The sequence below is a fragment of the Rana temporaria genome, chromosome 5, assembly GCF_905171775.1.
Source record: "Rana temporaria chromosome 5, aRanTem1.1, whole genome shotgun sequence".
Taxonomy (NCBI): Eukaryota; Metazoa; Chordata; class Amphibia; order Anura; family Ranidae; genus Rana; species Rana temporaria.
In genome coordinates this window covers 101,293,138-101,312,490 of record NC_053493.1, presented here as the reverse complement: position 1 = coordinate 101,312,490, position 19,353 = coordinate 101,293,138, and the positions used below count along the sequence as shown (strand labels likewise).

General features: G+C 45.8%; 1 protein-coding gene across 3 annotated transcripts in view; it reads left to right on the top strand.

Annotated features, from left to right (window-relative positions):
- Positions 1–19,353, top strand: part of ANKRD28 (ankyrin repeat domain 28) — a 165,644-nt gene that overhangs the window by 68,879 nt on the left and 77,412 nt on the right. For all 3 annotated transcript variants that reach the window (XM_040352949.1, XM_040352948.1, XM_040352951.1), the window contains exons 3-4: positions 12,586–12,664; positions 18,349–18,419. In XM_040352949.1, the coding sequence (XP_040208883.1) occupies positions 12,586–12,664; positions 18,349–18,419 (150 nt within the window). The remainder of the gene's footprint in view (positions 1–12,585; positions 12,665–18,348; positions 18,420–19,353) is intronic.

Genomic DNA, 19,353 nt, shown 5'->3' with positions numbered 1-19,353 from the left:
TACTCCCGTAATGTCGGGGTTCAGTCTGATCTGTCGTAGAAAGGGTTCAAGAGTCAAGGCGAAGAGCAGGGGCGACAGCGGGCATCCCTGCCTGGTCCCGTTAGAGATTGGGAATGGGTCCGACATCACACCATTTGCCCTCACCCTGGCCGACGGTCCCGTGTAGGCTGCCGTAATCCAGCTCAACATCTGCCGTCCCAGTCCTATGTGTCTGAGAGTTGCAAACATGAATTGCCAGTTTACCCGGTCGAACGCCTTTTCGGCGTCCGTCCCTACAAAGACTGCTGGCGTCTTGGTGGTGTTGGTGGCATGCAGAAGGTTTAGGACTTTGGTCGTGTTATCCCTAGCCTCCCTAGTCGGGACAAAGCCCACCTGGTCAGGGTGTATCAGGTCCGGGAGGTGTTTTTGGATACGTGTGGCAACAATTTTGGTGAAAAGCTTAATGTCCGAGTTCAGTAGCGATATTGGGCGGTAGCTACCGCATTGCCCCGGGTCCTTCCCCTCCTTATGTATCACCGCTATCTGAGCCTGTAGGGTGGAGGAGTGAAAATTCCCTCCTGCACCCAGTGTGTTAAACAGGTGTAACAGTCGGTCCCCCAGAGATGGGAATAGGGTCCTGTAATAAGGTGCAGTGAGGCCGTCCGGGCCCGGGGCCTTCCCAGGTTTGGCGGACTTCAGGGCTGCCTGGAGTTCTGTCATAGTAATTGGCTCGTCCAGCAGCTCCACCACCTCAGGTTTAAGCGTCGGCATGCGGGAGTCAGAGATGTAGGTCGAGGACCCGACTGTGTCTAGTATTGGGGAGTTAGGAGGGAGATTGTACAGGTCTTGGTAGAAGTCTTTAAATTCGTTGGAGATTTGTTGAGGGACGGATATTTTACTGCCTGCTCTCGTGGTAATGTGCGGTATGTACGAAGCCAATTTCTGTGCATGTAGTGCGCGGGCCAGCATTTTCCCGCACTTGTTTCCCGACTCATATACTGTTCGCCTACAAATTTGCATCGCCGCTTTGGCCTTATGATGCAATAGGTCGGTAATATGCCTGCGGGTGGTATTCAAGTCTGAGGTAACCTGCGCTGTCTGATTCTGTTTGTGTTGGGCCTCAAGGGTCTGTAGCTTCAAAAGCAACGAGTTAAGCTGTTCGGTCCTCTCTCTCTTTAGCCTTGATCCATGCTTAATGAGGATTCCTCGCACTACTGCCTTGTGGGCTTCCCACACCACCCCTGGGTCACTGTCCGCGGTGGCGTTTGTGTTAAAATAGTGTCCCAACTCTCACTACTTCTGTCATAGTGTCCTTGTCCTGTAGTAGTCCCTCGTTAAGTCTCCATGGTTGTCTCCGGTTAGTCAGGACGTCTGTTAGGCCATAAACCAACACTAGCGGTGCGTGGTCTGACCAAGTGATCGAGCCGATCGAGGCCCTTTTGACCGCCGCCAGGTGGCGATGAGGGATCAGAAACAGGTCGATCCTTGAATAGGATTGGTGGGGTGTCGAGAAGAAGGTGTAATCTCTCTCGCCTGGGTGCAGTAGGCGCCACGCATCGACCAGTTGGTGTGTATGTAGCGTCGCATGTACCCGTTTACGAAGGTCTCCCGAGACGGTGGACCGGCCAGTGGAGGTGTCCTCCTGGGGGATCAGGGGTATATTCAAGTCTCCCCCTACTATCAGTTGGCCTTCCCTAAAGCGCATCAGCTGGGTCAGCTGTCTCGCAAGAAATCTGTCCTGTCGGTCGTTAGGGGCATAGAAATTTGCAATGGTCACCTGTGTCTGTCCTATGCGGCCTTTCAGAAACAGCGAGCGGCCCTCCTGGTCCATTCGCACCTCCCCAAGCACCCACGGAACCCTGGCCGAGATGAGGACGGACACTCCCCTGGACTTTGCCTCTGTGTACTGAGAGTGGTAGACCATGGGATAGAACCTATTCTTCAACACAGGGAGTTTGTTGGCTCTAAAATGCGTCTCCTGGAGCAGGACCACGTCCGCCCTCAACCGGCGCATGTCATGTAGGAGCATTCTCCTTTTTTCCGGGATATTCAGTCCCTTGGCGTTTAGCGTCACTACTGTTAGCGTATCCATCCCCGTGACTGGAGGGGTGGGTGGGGGGGGGGTATTGGGGGGTTAGGTGCTTACAGGTAAGCTTAGTTGGAGAGCAGGAAGGGAAAGCAGAATAGGATCTGCAGTAAAGGAATAGAATAGGATAGAGGTTAAGATTAGGAGGCCAGCCCCAGGGTGTGCGGCAGAGAGGAGAAAATCTAAGTTTAGCCTAAGCGGCTATGGCACTCGCCAGTCGTAGACTGGGATGCGAGTGTGGGCCTAAGTGGGTAGGTGGTTAGACAGGCCCAGCAAGGCGAGCAAGGCGAGCCCCCGGGACCCGTCCCCCCCTCCCCCCGGCCAATCATAATGCTGTAAACAATGCGAGGCAATGCAATCTATTCAACATGTCATTCAACGAGAACATAACAGGAGGGGTCTAGCTATGCACAACTGCGTTCAGCTTAGAATAATTCGAACATGCAATCAACTAGGCCCCTGTGACAGTAACCCCCTGACCCCGGAGGTTTCAGCCCCCACACATATCGAGGTCTACGCCCTGGGCCACAATAAAACATAGTATCGCCCCCTAGCCCGTTTTCCCCCCTTTGTCGTGCTATGCACATCAAGTCACTGCTCCTGCTTTGGTGTCTTCCCCCCGGTGTGTTATCGACCGGGTCTCCCGGGCACTGTCAAAAGTCTCTGGTTACCGGGGGTTGCTGGCAGTTCCGGTAACAACTGAAAGTTTCGGTGGTCTCCATGGTGGTGTGGGGCGTTCGGTACCGTCAGGCTTCTCTGCCCATGGTTCCGTGCTGTGCCCTCCTGGTTGTGTCGGGGCAGTTTTGGTAGCCACCCCCCACCCTTCCCTCCCCACGGGGTCTCCCCTTCCACTTCACCACAGCTCGGCAGGGTGAGCCCTCCAAATCAGTCAGGTTCCATTCGGGGTGTTGGGCTAAGTCAAGCTCACTGAGGGTGTGTCTCTCGTGCTTCCAGCGGAGAGGTGTGCTCCATCGGTGTCCCCCCTCCCCCCACTAGCGGGCAGCGTTTCCGTGCCCTAGGACAAAGAGATCGCGTTGCCGTGAGGAGTATAGCAGGGCGGCCTAGTTCAGTTTCCATCCCCCTCCCCTCACCCCCCAGGGGCGAATAAACGGCAACAGGCCATAACCGGGGAAAGATCCTGTCCATGTTAACTCCACTGCCTCTACTCTCGGCGCGCGTGGTGCAGACGTAATAGGGGGGACCTTCAGGGTCATAAGTGGGTCTGCCGGGTCCTCTATATGGGATCACCTCCTCAATATGGGCTTGGGCAGCCTGGCAGTGTCAGAGTCAGGGAGGAAAGAGCAAAAGACGGGCAGGTGTCTGTGGCCCAAGGCCTACTCACGGTTCAGTCTCGTAGGCCTCCCCCCGGGGGGGCTCTCCGTCTTCCTCTTCCCTGTCGTTGCTGGCGCGGCGGATACGGGGCCCCGGCGTTGGAGGGGCCCGATCTTCCGATCGGTCTGGGCAGAATCTGGAGCCAATCCGGCACTGGTATTCGATCCGCTCCCAGGAACTGGAAGAGGCCTGGGAGGTCCGCCGGTGTCTGCAGGGTGTAGGCCCGGCCATCCTTGCGGAAGGTAACTGACAGCGGATATCCCCAGCGGTATGTGTAGTCATGCTCCTTCGCGAGTTCCAGAACGGGCTTCAGCATCGCCCTGCGTCGCAGCGTCGCCCCGGACAGGTCAGGTAGTATTCTGATCTGGGCTCCTTCCACTTCAATGTCGCCGTGTTCCCAGGCCATGCGGAGGATCCGTTCCCTCTGTGCGTATCTCAGCAGTCTGCATACCACATCGCGGGGTCTGTCTTGGTCCGGATTTCTGGGGCCCAAGGTCCTGTGCGCTCGTTCTATCTCTACTTCCTCCGCTGGCTCCTCCAAGATCTCCCGAAACAGGCCTTGCAATTTCCCAGCTAGGGCCTCCGCTCCCACCGTCTCCGGCACACCGCGGATCCGCAGATTATTGCGGCGGCTTCTGTCCTCTACATCCTCCAGGTGGAGCTGCAGGGCTATCGCCGTGTCCCGGTGCTGGTCTCTCGCCTGTTCGAGGCCCGACACTCTCCGCTCCAGTTCCGCCAGCGATGTCTCGCCTGTTGATACCCTGTCGGTGAGGGTGGAGACCTCTGCACGGACCTCCTGGAAGTCGCGCCGGTGTGTCTCTTCTAGCCGCAGTATCAGGGACTCTATGTCTGATCGCGTGGGTAGGGCCTGCAGGAGGGCACGTATGTCCTGTTCGGCCATCGGGACTCCCGGCGATGAGGCCCGGGACGCCATGTGCTGGTCGGAGGCCTCCGGTGAAGCCGATGGTTCGGTCGGCAACACCGGTTCCCCAGGCTGGAAAGTCCAGAGCTCTGGGTCCAGATCTTCAGGCGGAGTGTCGGTCGGTGCGCCACGTGGTGCCGCCGCCTCTGCCCCAGTCTGTTTCTGCGGTCTGGGCTGAAAAAAGGTATGTAAATCTCCCACTGCAGCTCCGGATCGGGTCACGCGGGTATTGGGTTTGGTTCCGCTTTTCTTGGCAGATTGCATGCCGAGTGTTAGGGCGGTTTTGGCCGGTAAAAGAGGGTTCCGGGCCGGGAGCTCAGCAATCTAGCAGCCTCACTCAGCCATGTCCAGGCCACGCCCCCCCTTTGTACGATATTCTGATCGTGTGTACAGGGCTTTACATTCCACTGCATTTTTTTCCTCCTAGGATACTTTAGTTAGGTTAGTTCTAAAAACTGCTTAATAAGTGGCAGTGCCCAATAGCAGAACTTGGCCCACTGTTTCCAAAGCCGTTACTCTTAACTTTGACGGTCTTCACCAGAGGCAAGCCTTATGTCGGGTCTCAACAGAACTGTCAAGCCCTCAAATGGCTGCTGTCCCAGCTGATTACATGTGCAGCTCAAATAGAGGCTTATGATGGCAGCTGCCTATGCTATAAAGGGTAGGATAAGGGTAAATTATAGTCAATGCGTACAGAAGCATAGCCTTGCCTGCTGTTTGTTTGTGTGTGTGTGTGTGTGTGTGTGTGTGTGTATATGTATATATGTATATATGTATATATATATATATATATATGTGTGTATATATAATATATATTTTGTAGAAATCGGTTCCCTTTGGTCTATCTAATGGAGATCATAACTACCCCTGCTGGTTATGATGGGACACCCTTTTTGATGAAAACTTTCTCGCAGCCACCAATCTAATTCAAAAGTATAGCTTTGATAGTATGCATGTGAAGGGGAATTGCACAGCATAGGTCTCCAAAAGTATACTCTTTCCCTTCTAATCCTGTATAAAATGTGTGCATGTTCTGCATGAGCTTTTAGAGCAAGTCAAAATTGGTGCATTTTCTGGCTATAATAACGTTGCCTCCTGATATCCCAACCCCCCCCCCCCCCTTTTTCCTAGGCGGGGGCAAATTCATAGCCAAATCACTTCTATACCAAAACTAGCAGCCTGGGGAATGAACAGAAAACGTATTCTCCCTGGAGAAGAGACGCTAGAGAGAAGATATGGTAGGGATATCCAAATTTCTCAGTGATGATTCTAACCTAGGGAATAAACTATTCCATCTCAGGGAGTGTAAGAAGACACAGAGCCACTCAATGAAATTGGCGTAGAACCGATTTAACCTTAAACTGCATAGGGGCTTTTCACTGTTAGGGCGGTAAAGATGTGAAACTCGCTTCTACAATCGTCAGCGAAAAAAGTATTTGTTTTAAAAAAAACTTGGATAGACATCTTGGCGAGCACATTATACAGGGATATGTTACGATAGTGACCCCCCTCAGTTTTTCACTTTCTGTTGCATCTCTAAAACCGGCCATTCATGGATCGAAAATCGTTTTTTTCAGCAGGGACCAGCCAAGATTTGATCCATGCAGACTGATTGCACCCAAGTTGATCCACTGATTGTGTTGATGGGGAATCGAGTGACTTTCTTTCCCTCCACCTGTGGTCGAAGGAAAGAAATTTGAGTCCTCTATGAGCTGCTTAAGGCACAAGGTAAAGAAATATCTCCCCAATTGGACACCGCAAACAATAAGCTGTTAAGGGTTTTCTTTCAAACAATAGGTGCTGGAACTTAACCATGACCCCTACACACACCCTCCAAATCACATCAAATAGTGGGTGTGGTCAGTCAAATTTCACGAACAGTAGGATGATCTTTAAAGGGGCATTAAATACCAGGATTGCATTACATACAGAGTGCAGAGCTGTCGCTTGTAAACACAGAAACCAGACTTCTGTGTCTACAAATGATTGTGGTGAGCAAGCACCAAAGCATTTGAGCCGGAGGTGGTGGAACGGAGTTCCCCCTGGTTTTAACCTTCCCTACTCTCAAGCTTTGGTTAAACATTCACTTTAAAGTGCTTGTAAACCCACAAAAACCCAGCAAGACAAAGGCATAATGAGCTATAGTATGCTGTGCATACTAGCTCATTATGAAATACGTGCCTTAGATCGAAGCCCCTGCAGCGGTCCCAGTACACAGCTCTGGCCAGAGACCGCTCTCGGGTTACTTCCGGATATCGCGGGCTCCGGCACTGTGATTGGCCGGAGCCACAATGCATGCGCACGGGAGCCGCCAGTAATGGCACACTAGCTGAAGCACTGCTTCGGTGCACATGTGCCGATGACATTTTTACAAGTTGATGCTGGGGATAGCTCCTAAACCGTGCAGGTTTAAAAGATATCCGGGGTAGATACAGGTAAGCTTTATTGTAGGCTTACCTGTAGTGAAAAGTGGATTGTAAGGGTTTTCAACCACTTTTTTAAAAGGGCTAGAATTTCCCTTTTTTTTTTTTTATTTTTTTTTTTTTTTTTATATAGCGGTGGCAAATTTATTTATTTTTTGCTAGTTTCATCCAGGCTTGACCTTTTTTTTTTTTCAGGCCTATTTCTTTGGACATCGGGTGGGTGAGCCCAGAGGGTAAATTGAAAATGAGTACTCAGAAGGAAAGCCAGTGACAGACTGTGGAGTCACCTTAGAACTGACTCATATGTCCCTGTAAAAATGTTAAATTGCAAGAATTATTGTTAAAAGAAATATTTTCACAGGAGGCTGACAGGAGGAGTAGGCAGATAAAGACACTGCTGGATTGTGGGTAGACTTGGTATAATGGTTGAAAATGAATCACGTATAGCAAAATATGAAAGTTTGCTAACACTACTCAGAGAATTATACCACTAAAATGTAAAAAAAAAAAATTCTCTGAATAGGGCACTTTTAATGTTGGTACATACAATATAATGGAGCCATTGGCTTGCATTACAGAGGTCACCTAGACATATAGTCTGATTCAGTACACACATTATTAATATTGATAATATACAGGATTTATATAGCGCTGACAGTTTACACAGCGCTTTACAACTTAAGACTAGGCGGTTCAACTACAATACACTTTTTTAATACAGTAGGAATCGGAGAGCCCTGCTCTTTAGAGCTTCCCATCGAAAGAGGGTGGGTCAAGAGATGAAAGAGGTAAATGATGTGGGGGATGAGCTGATTGAGAAAAGAAATGTACGGTTGTTAGGTGGGGCCAGATGGGCTTCTCTGAAGAGATGAGTTTTAAGGGATGATCTGAAAGAAAGACATTAAATGAAAAGGCTCCTATATGACAATTTGAATTTAACCAGGTGCAGAAGGTGGATACCAGCAACATAATTAAATGAAACTATTCAAATAGGCTGTGCCCCCGCTAATCCTCTGATATTTTTTCACCTTAATGCATAGAATGCAATAAGATGAAAAAAACAATGTACCTTTACAACCCCTTTAACAATCTATTTCAAGGCTTCATCTTTATATCTGCAAGAACGCAGGACTCGGGAGCACGCCCGCACGAGTTTCCCCCATGGAATGCGGCTCTCCGTGGGGGTATTTGAGAAGAGGAGCACTGCTGAGGGACCCCATAAGAGGAGGATCGGGGCTGCTCTGTGCAAAACCCTTGCACAGCAGAAGGAAGAATGACATAAAAAAAAAAAAAGAACCTTTACACAACCCCTTTTAATCATATACCGTATAAGCCGACCCGAGTATAAGCCAAGGCACCTAATTTTACCACACAACTGGGAAAACGTATTGACTCGAGTATAAGCCTTGGGTGAGAATGCAGCAGCTACTGTAAGCGGAAAAGCGGGTCAACAATGCCCATTTGCAGCCTGACCTCACTGTGCCCATTGCAGCTCTTCAACTTGACCATAGCATAATCCAGTTGGTTTCCCGGGCAGGTCCGTTAGCTTTGCAGCCTGACCTCACCGTGCCCATTGCAGAATCCAGTCTGTGTACCTGAGTTTGTGACATATTCAGACGGCGGCCGTGCAGTTTTAAAAACTTGCGCTCCTCCTTGTGCTGTTCCGTGATAGGTGGAACCCTCGGTTTCCCAGCAAACACTGTTTTCAGTGTTCCGCCTATCGCGATCGCCCTCTCGTCTATCACGAACTAGAGGGCGATCGTGATGGTCTGAACACAGTTTGCTGGGAAAAAGAGGGTTCCGCCTATCACGGAACAGCCCAAGGAGGAGCGCAAGTTTTTAAAACTGCACGGCCGCCGTCTGAATATGTCACGGACTCGGGTACACAGATCGGATTCTGCAATGGGCATGGTGAGGTCAGGTAACAATGGACGCTGACTTGAGTATAAGCCGAGGGGGCAATTTTCAGCCCAAAAAAAGGCTGAAAAACTCGGGCTAATACTCGCGTATATACGGTACTCGATCTTCTATTCAGTGCATCCAGAAGGCATACACATCGCTTCACTTTTTCCACATTTTGCTTTGTTGCAGCCTTATTCAAAAATTTATTACATTTCATTGTTTTACTCAAAATTCTACACACAATAAATGCCCCATAATGACATGAAAGAAGTTTGTTTTGAAATCTTTGCAAATGTATTAAATAAAAGATGAAAAAAATCCCATGTACAGAAGGTATTACAGATTTTGCTCTATACTTTTTTGAAGCACCTTTGGCGCCAATTACAAGTCTTTGTGTATGATGCTACAAGCTTGGCAGACCTATTTTTGGGAAGTTTTTCCCATTCCTCTTTTCAAGACCTCTCAGGCTCCATTAGGTTGGATGAGGAGCTTCAGTGCACAGCCATTTTTACATCTCTTCAGAGATGTTCAATCGAGTTCAAGTCTAAGCTCTGGCTGGGCTACTCAAGGACATTAACAGAGTTGTCTCATAGCCACTCCTTTTGTTATCTTGGCTGTGTGCTTGGGGTCGTTGTCCTGTTGGAAGATGAACCTTCGCCCCCAGTGTGAATTCCAGAGCACCACGACATGATGCTGCCACCACCATGCTTCACTGTAGGGATGTATTGGCCAGGTGATTAGCGGTGCCTGGTTTCCTCCCGACATGGTGCTTGCCATTCAGGCCAAAGAGTTCAATCTTTGTTTTAGACCGTGAGAAACAAAGTTCTCTGGTCTGAGAGTCCTTTGGGTTTGTAGAATTTTGAGGAAAATTGTGAATTTATTCAATTTTAGAATAAAGCTGTAACGTAACAATGTAGAAATAGCGCTGTGAATACTTTCTTGATGCACTGTATATTTCATCCTAACAGTATACACCGCTAAAGAGAAATTTCTGTAGTACTGGACGCTCCTTGTGTGCACGTTTTTATGTTCCATGTGTCTGCCTTTGTCAATGATATGTGATTTTGGAGTAGAAGGGGGATGTGTGTGTGTGTGTGTGTGTGTGTGTGTGTGTGTATGTGTATGTGTATGTGTGTATATATATATATATATATATATATATATATATATATATATATATATATATATATATATATATATTAAACAAACGTATTATACACAGAGCATCTGTACAATGACCCCTGCCGCGGTTATTTTTCTAATACAGCTGAGGGTTCTGTAGTGTGGGAATTATGCTGTGCTGCAAGCTTGAGCTGTGTATTTTATTTTTTTCTGTGCTCTTAAATAGTGAGTGAATGTTTGACGTACTCATCCATTATTGATACTTGTGCCTCGTCTATCTAGTTTGCAGACTAAGCATTTAATCACACAGCACTAGTAATGCTGCATGTTCAGCACTTGTGCAGGGATTGCAAACTCCATTTACTGTATAGATTTACTCATGGTTAAAGGTTGATATAGAACATGCTAAAGATATATGGATCTGGTTCCCATAAGTAACAGATGTTTTAGTTCACAATAACTGCAGCATTAAGACGACTAAATTTAGATTCACAATTTCGGTGCATGCTGGGGTCTATGTGCCTTTTTTTGCAAATGTTTGTATTTAACTCTATAACAGATGACATAAAGGCAAAGGTACAGTATGTTTGGATTCTTGGTGTGCTTTTTTATTTTTTGGTGTTAATCATACAGTCTGTGGTTTTCTATCAGTACTTATAGTACTTGCACTATACAGAGGAGAAAAAGCCTACCTTCAGGGACAACAAAAATCCTTCCTTGAAGTGGAGTTTAGGGCATTGGGAAAAAGCAGTTGCCTTTTAGTGTACAGTACAGGGCACATGTCTTTGTTTTCATAATGGATGGGTTATATTCTGCACATTCAAATGGTGGTACACTTACAAAGCCAATCAAAGCCTAAACACACACACATTTAACCCCTCCCACCATGCAAGCCTTGGGTGTTTTTGTTTGTATCTTTAGATAATGGATGTGTCTCTCTGAGGAGAGACTTATGAATAGTGCATAGTTACAACATGAACAAGGTCCATAAAGACATGGATGAGCAAGTTTGGGGTGGAGGAACTTGACGCCTGATTTGAACCTGATCAAACACATTTGGGATGAATTAGAGTGGAGACTGCGAGCCAGGCCTTCTCTTCCAACATCAGTGCCTGACCTCACAAATGCACTTCTAAAAGAATGGTCAAACATTCCCATAGACACACTCCTAAACCTTGCGGACAACCTTCCTAGAAGAGTTGAAGCTGCAAAGGGTGGGCCAACTCAATATTGATCCCTATGGATTAAGACTGGGATGCCATTAAAGTTCATGTACATGTAAAGGCAGGCGTCGCAATACTTTTGTCAATATAGTGCATCTCTACTGTCCTGAATGTCTCCACCACTTTGTGTAGTGTATAGTGCATCAGTGTGTGTTTAAAACATGTTAAAAGCATGTGGAAATGCATACAGAAATTGGGTATTGCATACATGTGTATCTGTAGAGGCCTTGAGTGAATAAAAGCCAGGTTGCATTCCTGTTGAAATGGTGCAAGATCGGAGCTACTGTGCTTCAGAGAATGTTGCTAGTTTAACAGTATGAATATCAACTTGCAGTTCTTGTACACCTAGTCAGTAAAGCGAAGTCTATTCATTCAATCTGCCTAACAGAGGTCAGCCTGGGAATTAGGTCATGATAAAATTTGCCTGAAGGTTTTGTTAAAGAATAATTCTAGGCACCAACATGTTACGTTTGTTCAGCTTGGCTGATGTTCTGCAAATCACTGAAGGTACTACCACTACTCCAGTAATCTCCACTTGCTTTCAGGTCCCGGCACCGAGCAGCTGTCTCCTGCATTGTGAACACAGGAGGTCACGCGGTATTTGGTGCCATTTGGAGAATGCTTTTCGTTCTCTGACTTGATAAACTGGGCGGACGGGGGGGTGACATCACACTCTCCACTGTATCCAATCAGAGGATGCTTTGCATTCATTTAGGCAAAGCATTTGACAGTCGATCGCCTGTATTCACAATGCACCAAGCTGGTCACTCGGCACAGGACCTGAAAGCAAGTGGAGATCACTGATGTAACAGTGTCTACTTCCGTGATTTACAGGGCTATCTGTCAGGTATGTCATATACATGGGTAAATTGGCCCAAGCTGGGCTAATGTAACTATGCATAACATGCTGATGCCTAGTGTTATTCATTTGTTAAACCTTTTTTTTTTTTTTTAAGTGTATTTTGTGCGTGTACTCGAGAGAGGAGCCGGACTGCAGGAGTTGGGAGTAGGCAGGCCTCCCCCAGAGGCAATCTGCCATCTTTCTCCATGCCCCGGGTGGCAATGGCGGGTGTGTGAGGGGGTCCTCCCACACAGCCTGCCCTACCTGCTCCGCTTTGAAGCCCAACGGGGCAGAGGGACTCCCTATAAGGGAGTGAGGATTAGCCCGCTCAACCAGCCACATTAGTCCTTCGCCTCTCTTTTAGAGACCGTGTGGTCAAAGTGCGTGTGTTAACCCAATTTAGAGGGCGTGTGTAGGTGTGGTGGTTTTTGTGGGAGGGGGGTGGGCGTACTAAGCACAGGCTTACCTTGCATAGCACACCCACCGGGAGCCGGGCTGAGACCACCAAACTCAATTCACATGAAGCCGAGAACGGGATCCGAACCTCTAGCTGCAGAGGTGAATGGCTTGTCAGCGCAGTGCCAATCGCGTTGAGCCACCGCAGCTCCCGATTTGTTAAATCTTTTAAGTTGGTGTGTTTTTTTTTTTTTTTTTTTTTTTTTTTTATGGGATGCAAATGGTTATATATTTGTTTTTTTTTCCTGCCTTTTATTTTCAGAACCGCTTAAATTCTAATAGCATTTTCCTTGTTTCAGGATAATGAGAAGCGAACACCACTCCATGCAGCTGCCTACTTGGGAGATGCAGAAATTATAGAGCTTCTAATTTTATCTGGTATGTTCTATCAATGTATTTTGTAGTACCAGGAAGGCTTCCTTTCTAAAGTAGTATTGTCTAGTAAATCTCTTAAGATCTGCTCACACTTGGGTGGTTTCTTGCAGTCGGATGCTTACTTCTAGAACCAGCAAGCTGTGGGAAACTGGTAAAATAGATTCAAGTCAGCAGAGATGGCTTGTTATGCTTGTAGTTTGACCTCATTGATGCACACTTTGAGGCTAGTGTCAAAAAAGGTAACTTTCATTTCTGCGTTGGTACAGTCTAGCCAAACCTTTTTCTTAGATTTGGATGGAGTAAAGAAGGGTTAAAATAATGCATGTCAGTTTATTTTTGTTTTATTCCATTGAAAAGATTATCTGTTCATATCCTGTGCTGAAGATGCAGCAGCAGGTGAGAGAATCGCTACAGAAGGAGTAGAATTCCATCTAGTTGTCATTGATGATTTTCTGCTTGGCTCTTGTCCTGGTGACAACTGTAACGTTTTGCATTTCTCATTACTTTCTTTCTTGGCCACTGGTCTCCTGTACATATAGGGTGACTCTATTTTTGGACAATGACAGCAGCTATAAACTTTGAAAGAGGTTCCGGTTCTTTTCTAGCCAAAACTAAAAAATGTTTTTGTTGTGTAAAACCTGTATAAAAGAAGAATTGAGCCTGCCATTGCTGACCTCCTTTTTAAACATTCTAGTTCCATGACTGCCATGTGGATGCAGTGTGACAAATTACTGCAAGAAATGTGCAGATCACAAATGTGACTCTGCATGTTCTTCGTGTCCTAGTCTTGAAACCAGAGAAAGTCAGGCAGCTAGCATTCTCAAAAGGAAGTCGACAATGGCAGCCTGCATGTTTCTTAAATGTGAATTTAAACATTTAAAACAAAAATGTAAAACATTGCAGTTTAATAGTCCTGTGGCTGCGTTAAGCCGGTCATACATTATACAATTTTCTTATTCGATTTCCTTTTAGATTTCCCTAACTATGTAGTGCAGGGGCTGGCCTACCTGATTGCATACAAATGGAAAGTCTTTAGGTTTGACCTCATATATTATATGGTTTTGGTAAATCTAAAGGATAATTGTACAAGACGATTGTATAATGCATCACCAGCCTTTTTTTCTTTTTTTTTTTTTTTCCAGGCTAAGAATGTTTGTAGCAAAAACAGAAAATGCCCATTGATCTAGCTAGAAATGCAGTGCTTGTATCACTTAATATGAGCTTTAAAGAAGAACTCTCATTACATTTTTTAAACTTTATTTATTCCTGAAAGGGACCAAGTGCATATAACTTGGTCCCACTCGGATCCCCATTGGGAGTTAAAAGCTCTCCTGCTGGCTGTAGCTCCACCCTATTCTAAGGTCTTAATTTTTCTCCCTTCCTGTAAGCAGAGGTATGGCCGGCACTAGACTTTCATCCCCTTGCAAGCTGATTTGTCCTCTTACTATGAAGGAACAATCCACCCTGCCCGACAGTGCTGATCATTCTTACTCGGCTCTCTGTTATTCATCTGCCGGTGCTTGTTTAAATACAGTCCCTTCTGATGAATCGCGCAGCCCTGCAGTGCTTAACTTTGATGAATGATTGATGAGCACAGTTGGAACTGGTGCAATGTATGATATAGTCCTGTGGTGCTGATCGGTCATTTTTAAAAGCGACTGCTGCAGTGCTGTGTAAGCCATCGGCTAGGGCTGCGTATGTTAACAAGCAGCCGCAAATAGACAAAGTGCGCCACAGGCTGTGCGATCTTTTATGAATGGCAGCACTGGTCTCCATTGTCGCCCCAACTGCCAAATTCATCTCCTTCCGAGCAGTGTTATTGGACAGCAGGGGGAAAGTGGCTTACCACACTTGGCAACAGCAGAATGGATTCCAACAAGACCAAAGGCTATACGTATGCGCTTGCTCCCCTCAAAGGATTCAATTTGCTCAGGTGGATAACACTTCCATCTGAAACTCTTTTGTAAGGTACCCAGGTACTCCTTATCGCCCCTTTGCCATGAGGATTTCACTACAGGAAGGTTAACACCAAGGAACCCTGGTTGAGAATGGCTGTTGTAGAGTATGTGAGATAGTGAATGGGGATGGTTGACTGCAGCTTTCAGAGCCATCGCTGGAAAGCCTGTGTACAAGTTTCAGCATCAAACAGAACAAAGCAACATCCCAGTGCAGTAGCAGCAGCCTCTATGTAGACTGTTGGTACAAATATAATGGCAGTACAAGAGTTAAACTTCATACATGTCAGTAGAAAAAAAGCAAGTGAGACTTCTGGATCTGTGTCAATATTTAACACTGGGGAGAGCCCGTTGGGCTCAGTAAAGGAAGCTGGCATCTGTAGATTAAAAGTCCTTAAAGCGCAAAGTCCTGGAGTTCCAGAGGTAGCTTTGAATCTGGGCAATGCAACAGGTGGCCTATCTGACCAGGGCAGATTATTATTTCTTCTCAACCATGTCAGACTTTCTTGGACAAATAACAGCTTTAATGCAGCAGTCACTATCCATAATGGGGAAAAAAAGCATCAAGCTTTTTCCACTCCCACTTTCTCTGCCAGAGTTAATGTAAATTCCTCCCCTAGAGGACGTAGACTTTGGGGGAATAAAGGGGACCCAGAGGCAGTGTTGGAGAAAGCTGTTGAAGTTTTCTTGCCTTCTAGCTGATGTTATGGCTCCATGCGGTATGCTTGCCTATGTAGATTTGCTTACTTTTGCTGTGCGCAAAAGCCTCAACCTTGTTATATCTGGATTGTGGGCTCCATTCACAAAGTGGTATCTTATCGTACAGCATTTTTTTGGCATTCACGAACAAACGCTACTAAAATAACACATGAGTTATGTTATGAAGTCATGCAGAATTTTAGTAGTTAAAGCCTGCAGTAATTTGCCTCCGGCGTTAACGCAGGCTTTAAATAGCTGGTTGTTTAGGAGTGGGTGGCTGCGGGCAACCTTAACAAACCAGTAACTTGGTTATTGAGAAGTAGGCAGTTGCCACGTCCTTAACAACTGAGTGAATGATGAATGTGTTTGGAAAAAAAATTAAAAAATCTCATAATAAAAAATTAAAATAAACATTGTGTGCCCCCCCCCCCCTAATTCACACCAGGCCCTTTGAGTAAAAGGTGTAACAGAAGTTCTTGTACAATAAAATAGACCTAAACCCCCTTCTACTGGGGCTTCTACCTCCTGACAAAGTGGAGCCCATCGCTCCCCTCTGGCTTCATCTTCAAAGCCAGAACTCCGTAATACCACCTGTCTGTTTCCATCCAACTGTCATCCAAACCAGCAGACGGATGGGGAGCGCATCCTCCATCTGTTTAGTTTTTAGCGGAGCGGCTCAGATCAGATGTTGGTAGGTGTCAGTGAACACATGTCCGCTGACATCTGCTGCTCCATAGAGAGCAATGGAGATGGTCTGATGGGGTCCGCCTGCAAAACGGACAGGCAGACACGATCGGTCTGCCCGTGTGAAAGGGGACTCCTAGTCTTTCAGTAGCATGACCATTTGTTTATTTTGTTGTGTCTCGATGGGAATGACAGTCAGCTGAGTTGGATTCAGTGACTCCACCCTTGTAGCATGCTTTCTAAGAAGAGATGCTTGTCTCATGGAAGGAACACCCCTGGTATACAAGTCAGTTAAACTTTAAGAGGAAACACTGGCAAACCGCAGCTGTGTCTTCTCTTCTCTGTGCTGTCTGCTAAAAGGGAACCGGTCTTAAAATAAAAATAAAAAAGTTTCTGTCAAGGTTTTTATCTACTTATTGCTGTTTTTCAGCGCAGCATCATGTAAAAGAGGAGTTTGAGCCTCAGCCCAGTTGACCTGTAGTTTAAAATTTGCAATGTACACTGACATTGCTCTGAAGCTGATGTTCGCAGTCTGTTCAGATGATGTGCACTGCATATCTCTACTCGCAGAGAACCATTCTTCTCTTCCTTTTCTGTCTTGTACTGCATCTTTCACCAACCTCATTGTCATTTTGGATAGAGTAAGAGAGGGTTCTAATTCTCTGTTGGCTTTCTTTTGCCATCTGTGTCCCATTGGGGAGATTAACCTTCACTTCCTGTCCCTCAGACTTACAGGAAGTCCCTGCAAATGAAGGCAATCTCTTGGTGTCCCCCAGGCCACCAAAACGAATGTCCCCATTGGAAGATGTCCCCTGTTACCTTTCTGGGGACAACCACAATTTATTTTATTTTTTTAACTTTCACTGTTGATGACAAATAGGGCGAATCTCTCCAATACAGACAGCAATAAACACCTAGGTGTTCTAATCCATTTCCACGCTATCCAAAAAAAAAAGTTTTGCCTCTAGTTATACTTTAAGCACACTTTGTATGCTTAAAGTAGAATGCCAGGAAAGCATTTTTGACTTTTGCTTGCCAGATACGTTGCATTTAATGCTGTTTATACTAGTTCTGGATGGCTGCTGGGTTAACTAAAAATCCTAGTTATATCTACACTATTACTACTGTCGGCTGTGATCTTCAGGGGCTTCTACTGACAGTTACGGCTATAGTAGTAGAGGTTTTGTCTTGCTCTCCCCCTCATCTATTCACAAAAGCCTCATCTTTTTACAGAATATTAGGTGTTCTGTAAATGGACTAGGGCAGATTGCATTGTTCTCCCCTATCTCTCAAACACTCCCTCTGTCCATTCACAGAACACCTTGTATCCTGATACAGCATACAGACGTTTTTTGTGAATAGACATGGGCACAGGAAGGGGGGGAGTGGAGAACTATTAGTAGCCGCATTGGAAGTTCCCTGCTGACAGTAGTATCTGACAGGAATAAAACAGGATTTATTTTATATTTATGCCAGCTGTTAAAAACTCCATTGAGGCAAAACACAAGCATTATTTTTTACAATTCCTTGCTTCTTTCTACGAGATTTTTGTTCTATTACTATCAACTTTTCTCTGATAAAGGAGCCAGAGAAGTCTGGGATATACTGGATATTTGCACCCTGATATTGGGGATTGCCAAATAAAAGGTTGAATACATTGCCACCTGAAGCATTGCTGCTAAAAGCAGTCCATTCCCTAATAAGATTCACAAATGCTGACAAGGAAGGAAGTGCTGGAAACCCAGACTAGTAAATGCTGAGTAACCTGACAGAAGGCTGCCTTGGACTTCCTGTGATTTTTTTTTTTTTCTTTTTTCTTCTTATTTTTAATTATCTTATTATTTTCAGAAATGGTCTGTTTTTTTAATGTTCCTGTTCATATCCCTGTTTGTTTCTGTGGTTACTGGTTCTTATGGCTGCTGCTATGAACAGTGACTCATCTCATTGCGCCTAATTTTAAGGAACTTTTAATGCAGACGAAATTCTAGAATGCCACTGAACAATGAGACATTGTGGTTTGGTGTGTCACATGTGAACCACTGTGTGTGTGTGTGTGTGTGTGTGTTTGGTCTTGTTGCTACTGTCCATTTATGGTTGATCAATTTAAAAAGGGACTGTTTGAAATTGGTTGAGATTACCCAAGTGAGCTCCCTGGATGTCGATGTTAATTTCTCCTGGGGGTAATAAAATATATAGTGTGTGTGTGTGTGTGTGTGTGTGTGTGTATGTATATCGGTTCTCAGAGGAAGGTTTACTTTGTTTTACTGCACTACCAAACAAACCAAATCTCATCTGCTTTGTGTCCTCTTTTTTTTTTTTTTTTCTTTTCCTTTTTTTTTTTAAATACAGGAGGTAGAGTAAATGCCAAAGACAGCAAGTGGTTGACTCCTCTGCACAGAGCGGTGGCATCCCGCAGTGAGGTATGTATAAAAATCTCTCATCCCATCAGTACAGTTTCTCTCGTATTATACTCACTTTTTGTGCTGCTTTGCTCAAATATGAGAAGCACAATCCGCTGTTCAGAGGTATAAAACCAAAAACATCTATTTTATTGCAGATTACCAATTCTTAGATATGGTGGCAGTTGAGCGTAGAGACAAACCATTTAAAGCGGAACTAAACCCTTCTATCCTTTACAGCCATGGTAGTTGTCATCTTGGCCTACATTTAATCTGCAGTTGCCATACATGATCATGTGATCAGTTCTGACCCCAGCCGTTTGCTGACTTTGCAGTTTGGGAGAGAGCACAAGCAAATGTGATATCATTCACAGCATGCCTTGAATAAAACCGTTTTGGAAAACTGTTAAATTGATGGGTTTAGTTCCGCTTCCGTGCTGACGGAGGCTTAATTTGTTAGTCAGGTCGATCGAAATCCTCTAGAGCAGGGGTGTCAAACTGGCGGCCCTCCAGCTGTTGCAAAACTACAAGTCCCATGAGGCATTGCAAGGCTAACAGTTACAAGCATGACTCTCACAGGCAGAGGCATGATGGGACTTGTAGTTTCGGAACAGCTGGAGGGCCGCCAGTTTGACACCCCTGCTCTAGAGCATCTAACACTTCTCTCCCGGGATTGTCAATGCTGCTGTCCTAAGGTGTCTCCGTTGCTTCCCAGACCCAAAGGAAGACACCCTAAGATTGGAAGTGTGTTACTGGCCTGGTTACTGTGGGTAAAACTAAAATCCACCACTACATTTAAAGTACAACTAAAGGCCACGTGCACATTTTGGTAAATCCTCATAAATATCTGAACGTTGCACACGGTAATGAACATAACTGAAATTATTATTTTTCTTCCATATTGCTGCAATTGGGGTCTCTAATCCCCTCTACCAATCCTCCTCTGCTGTACAAT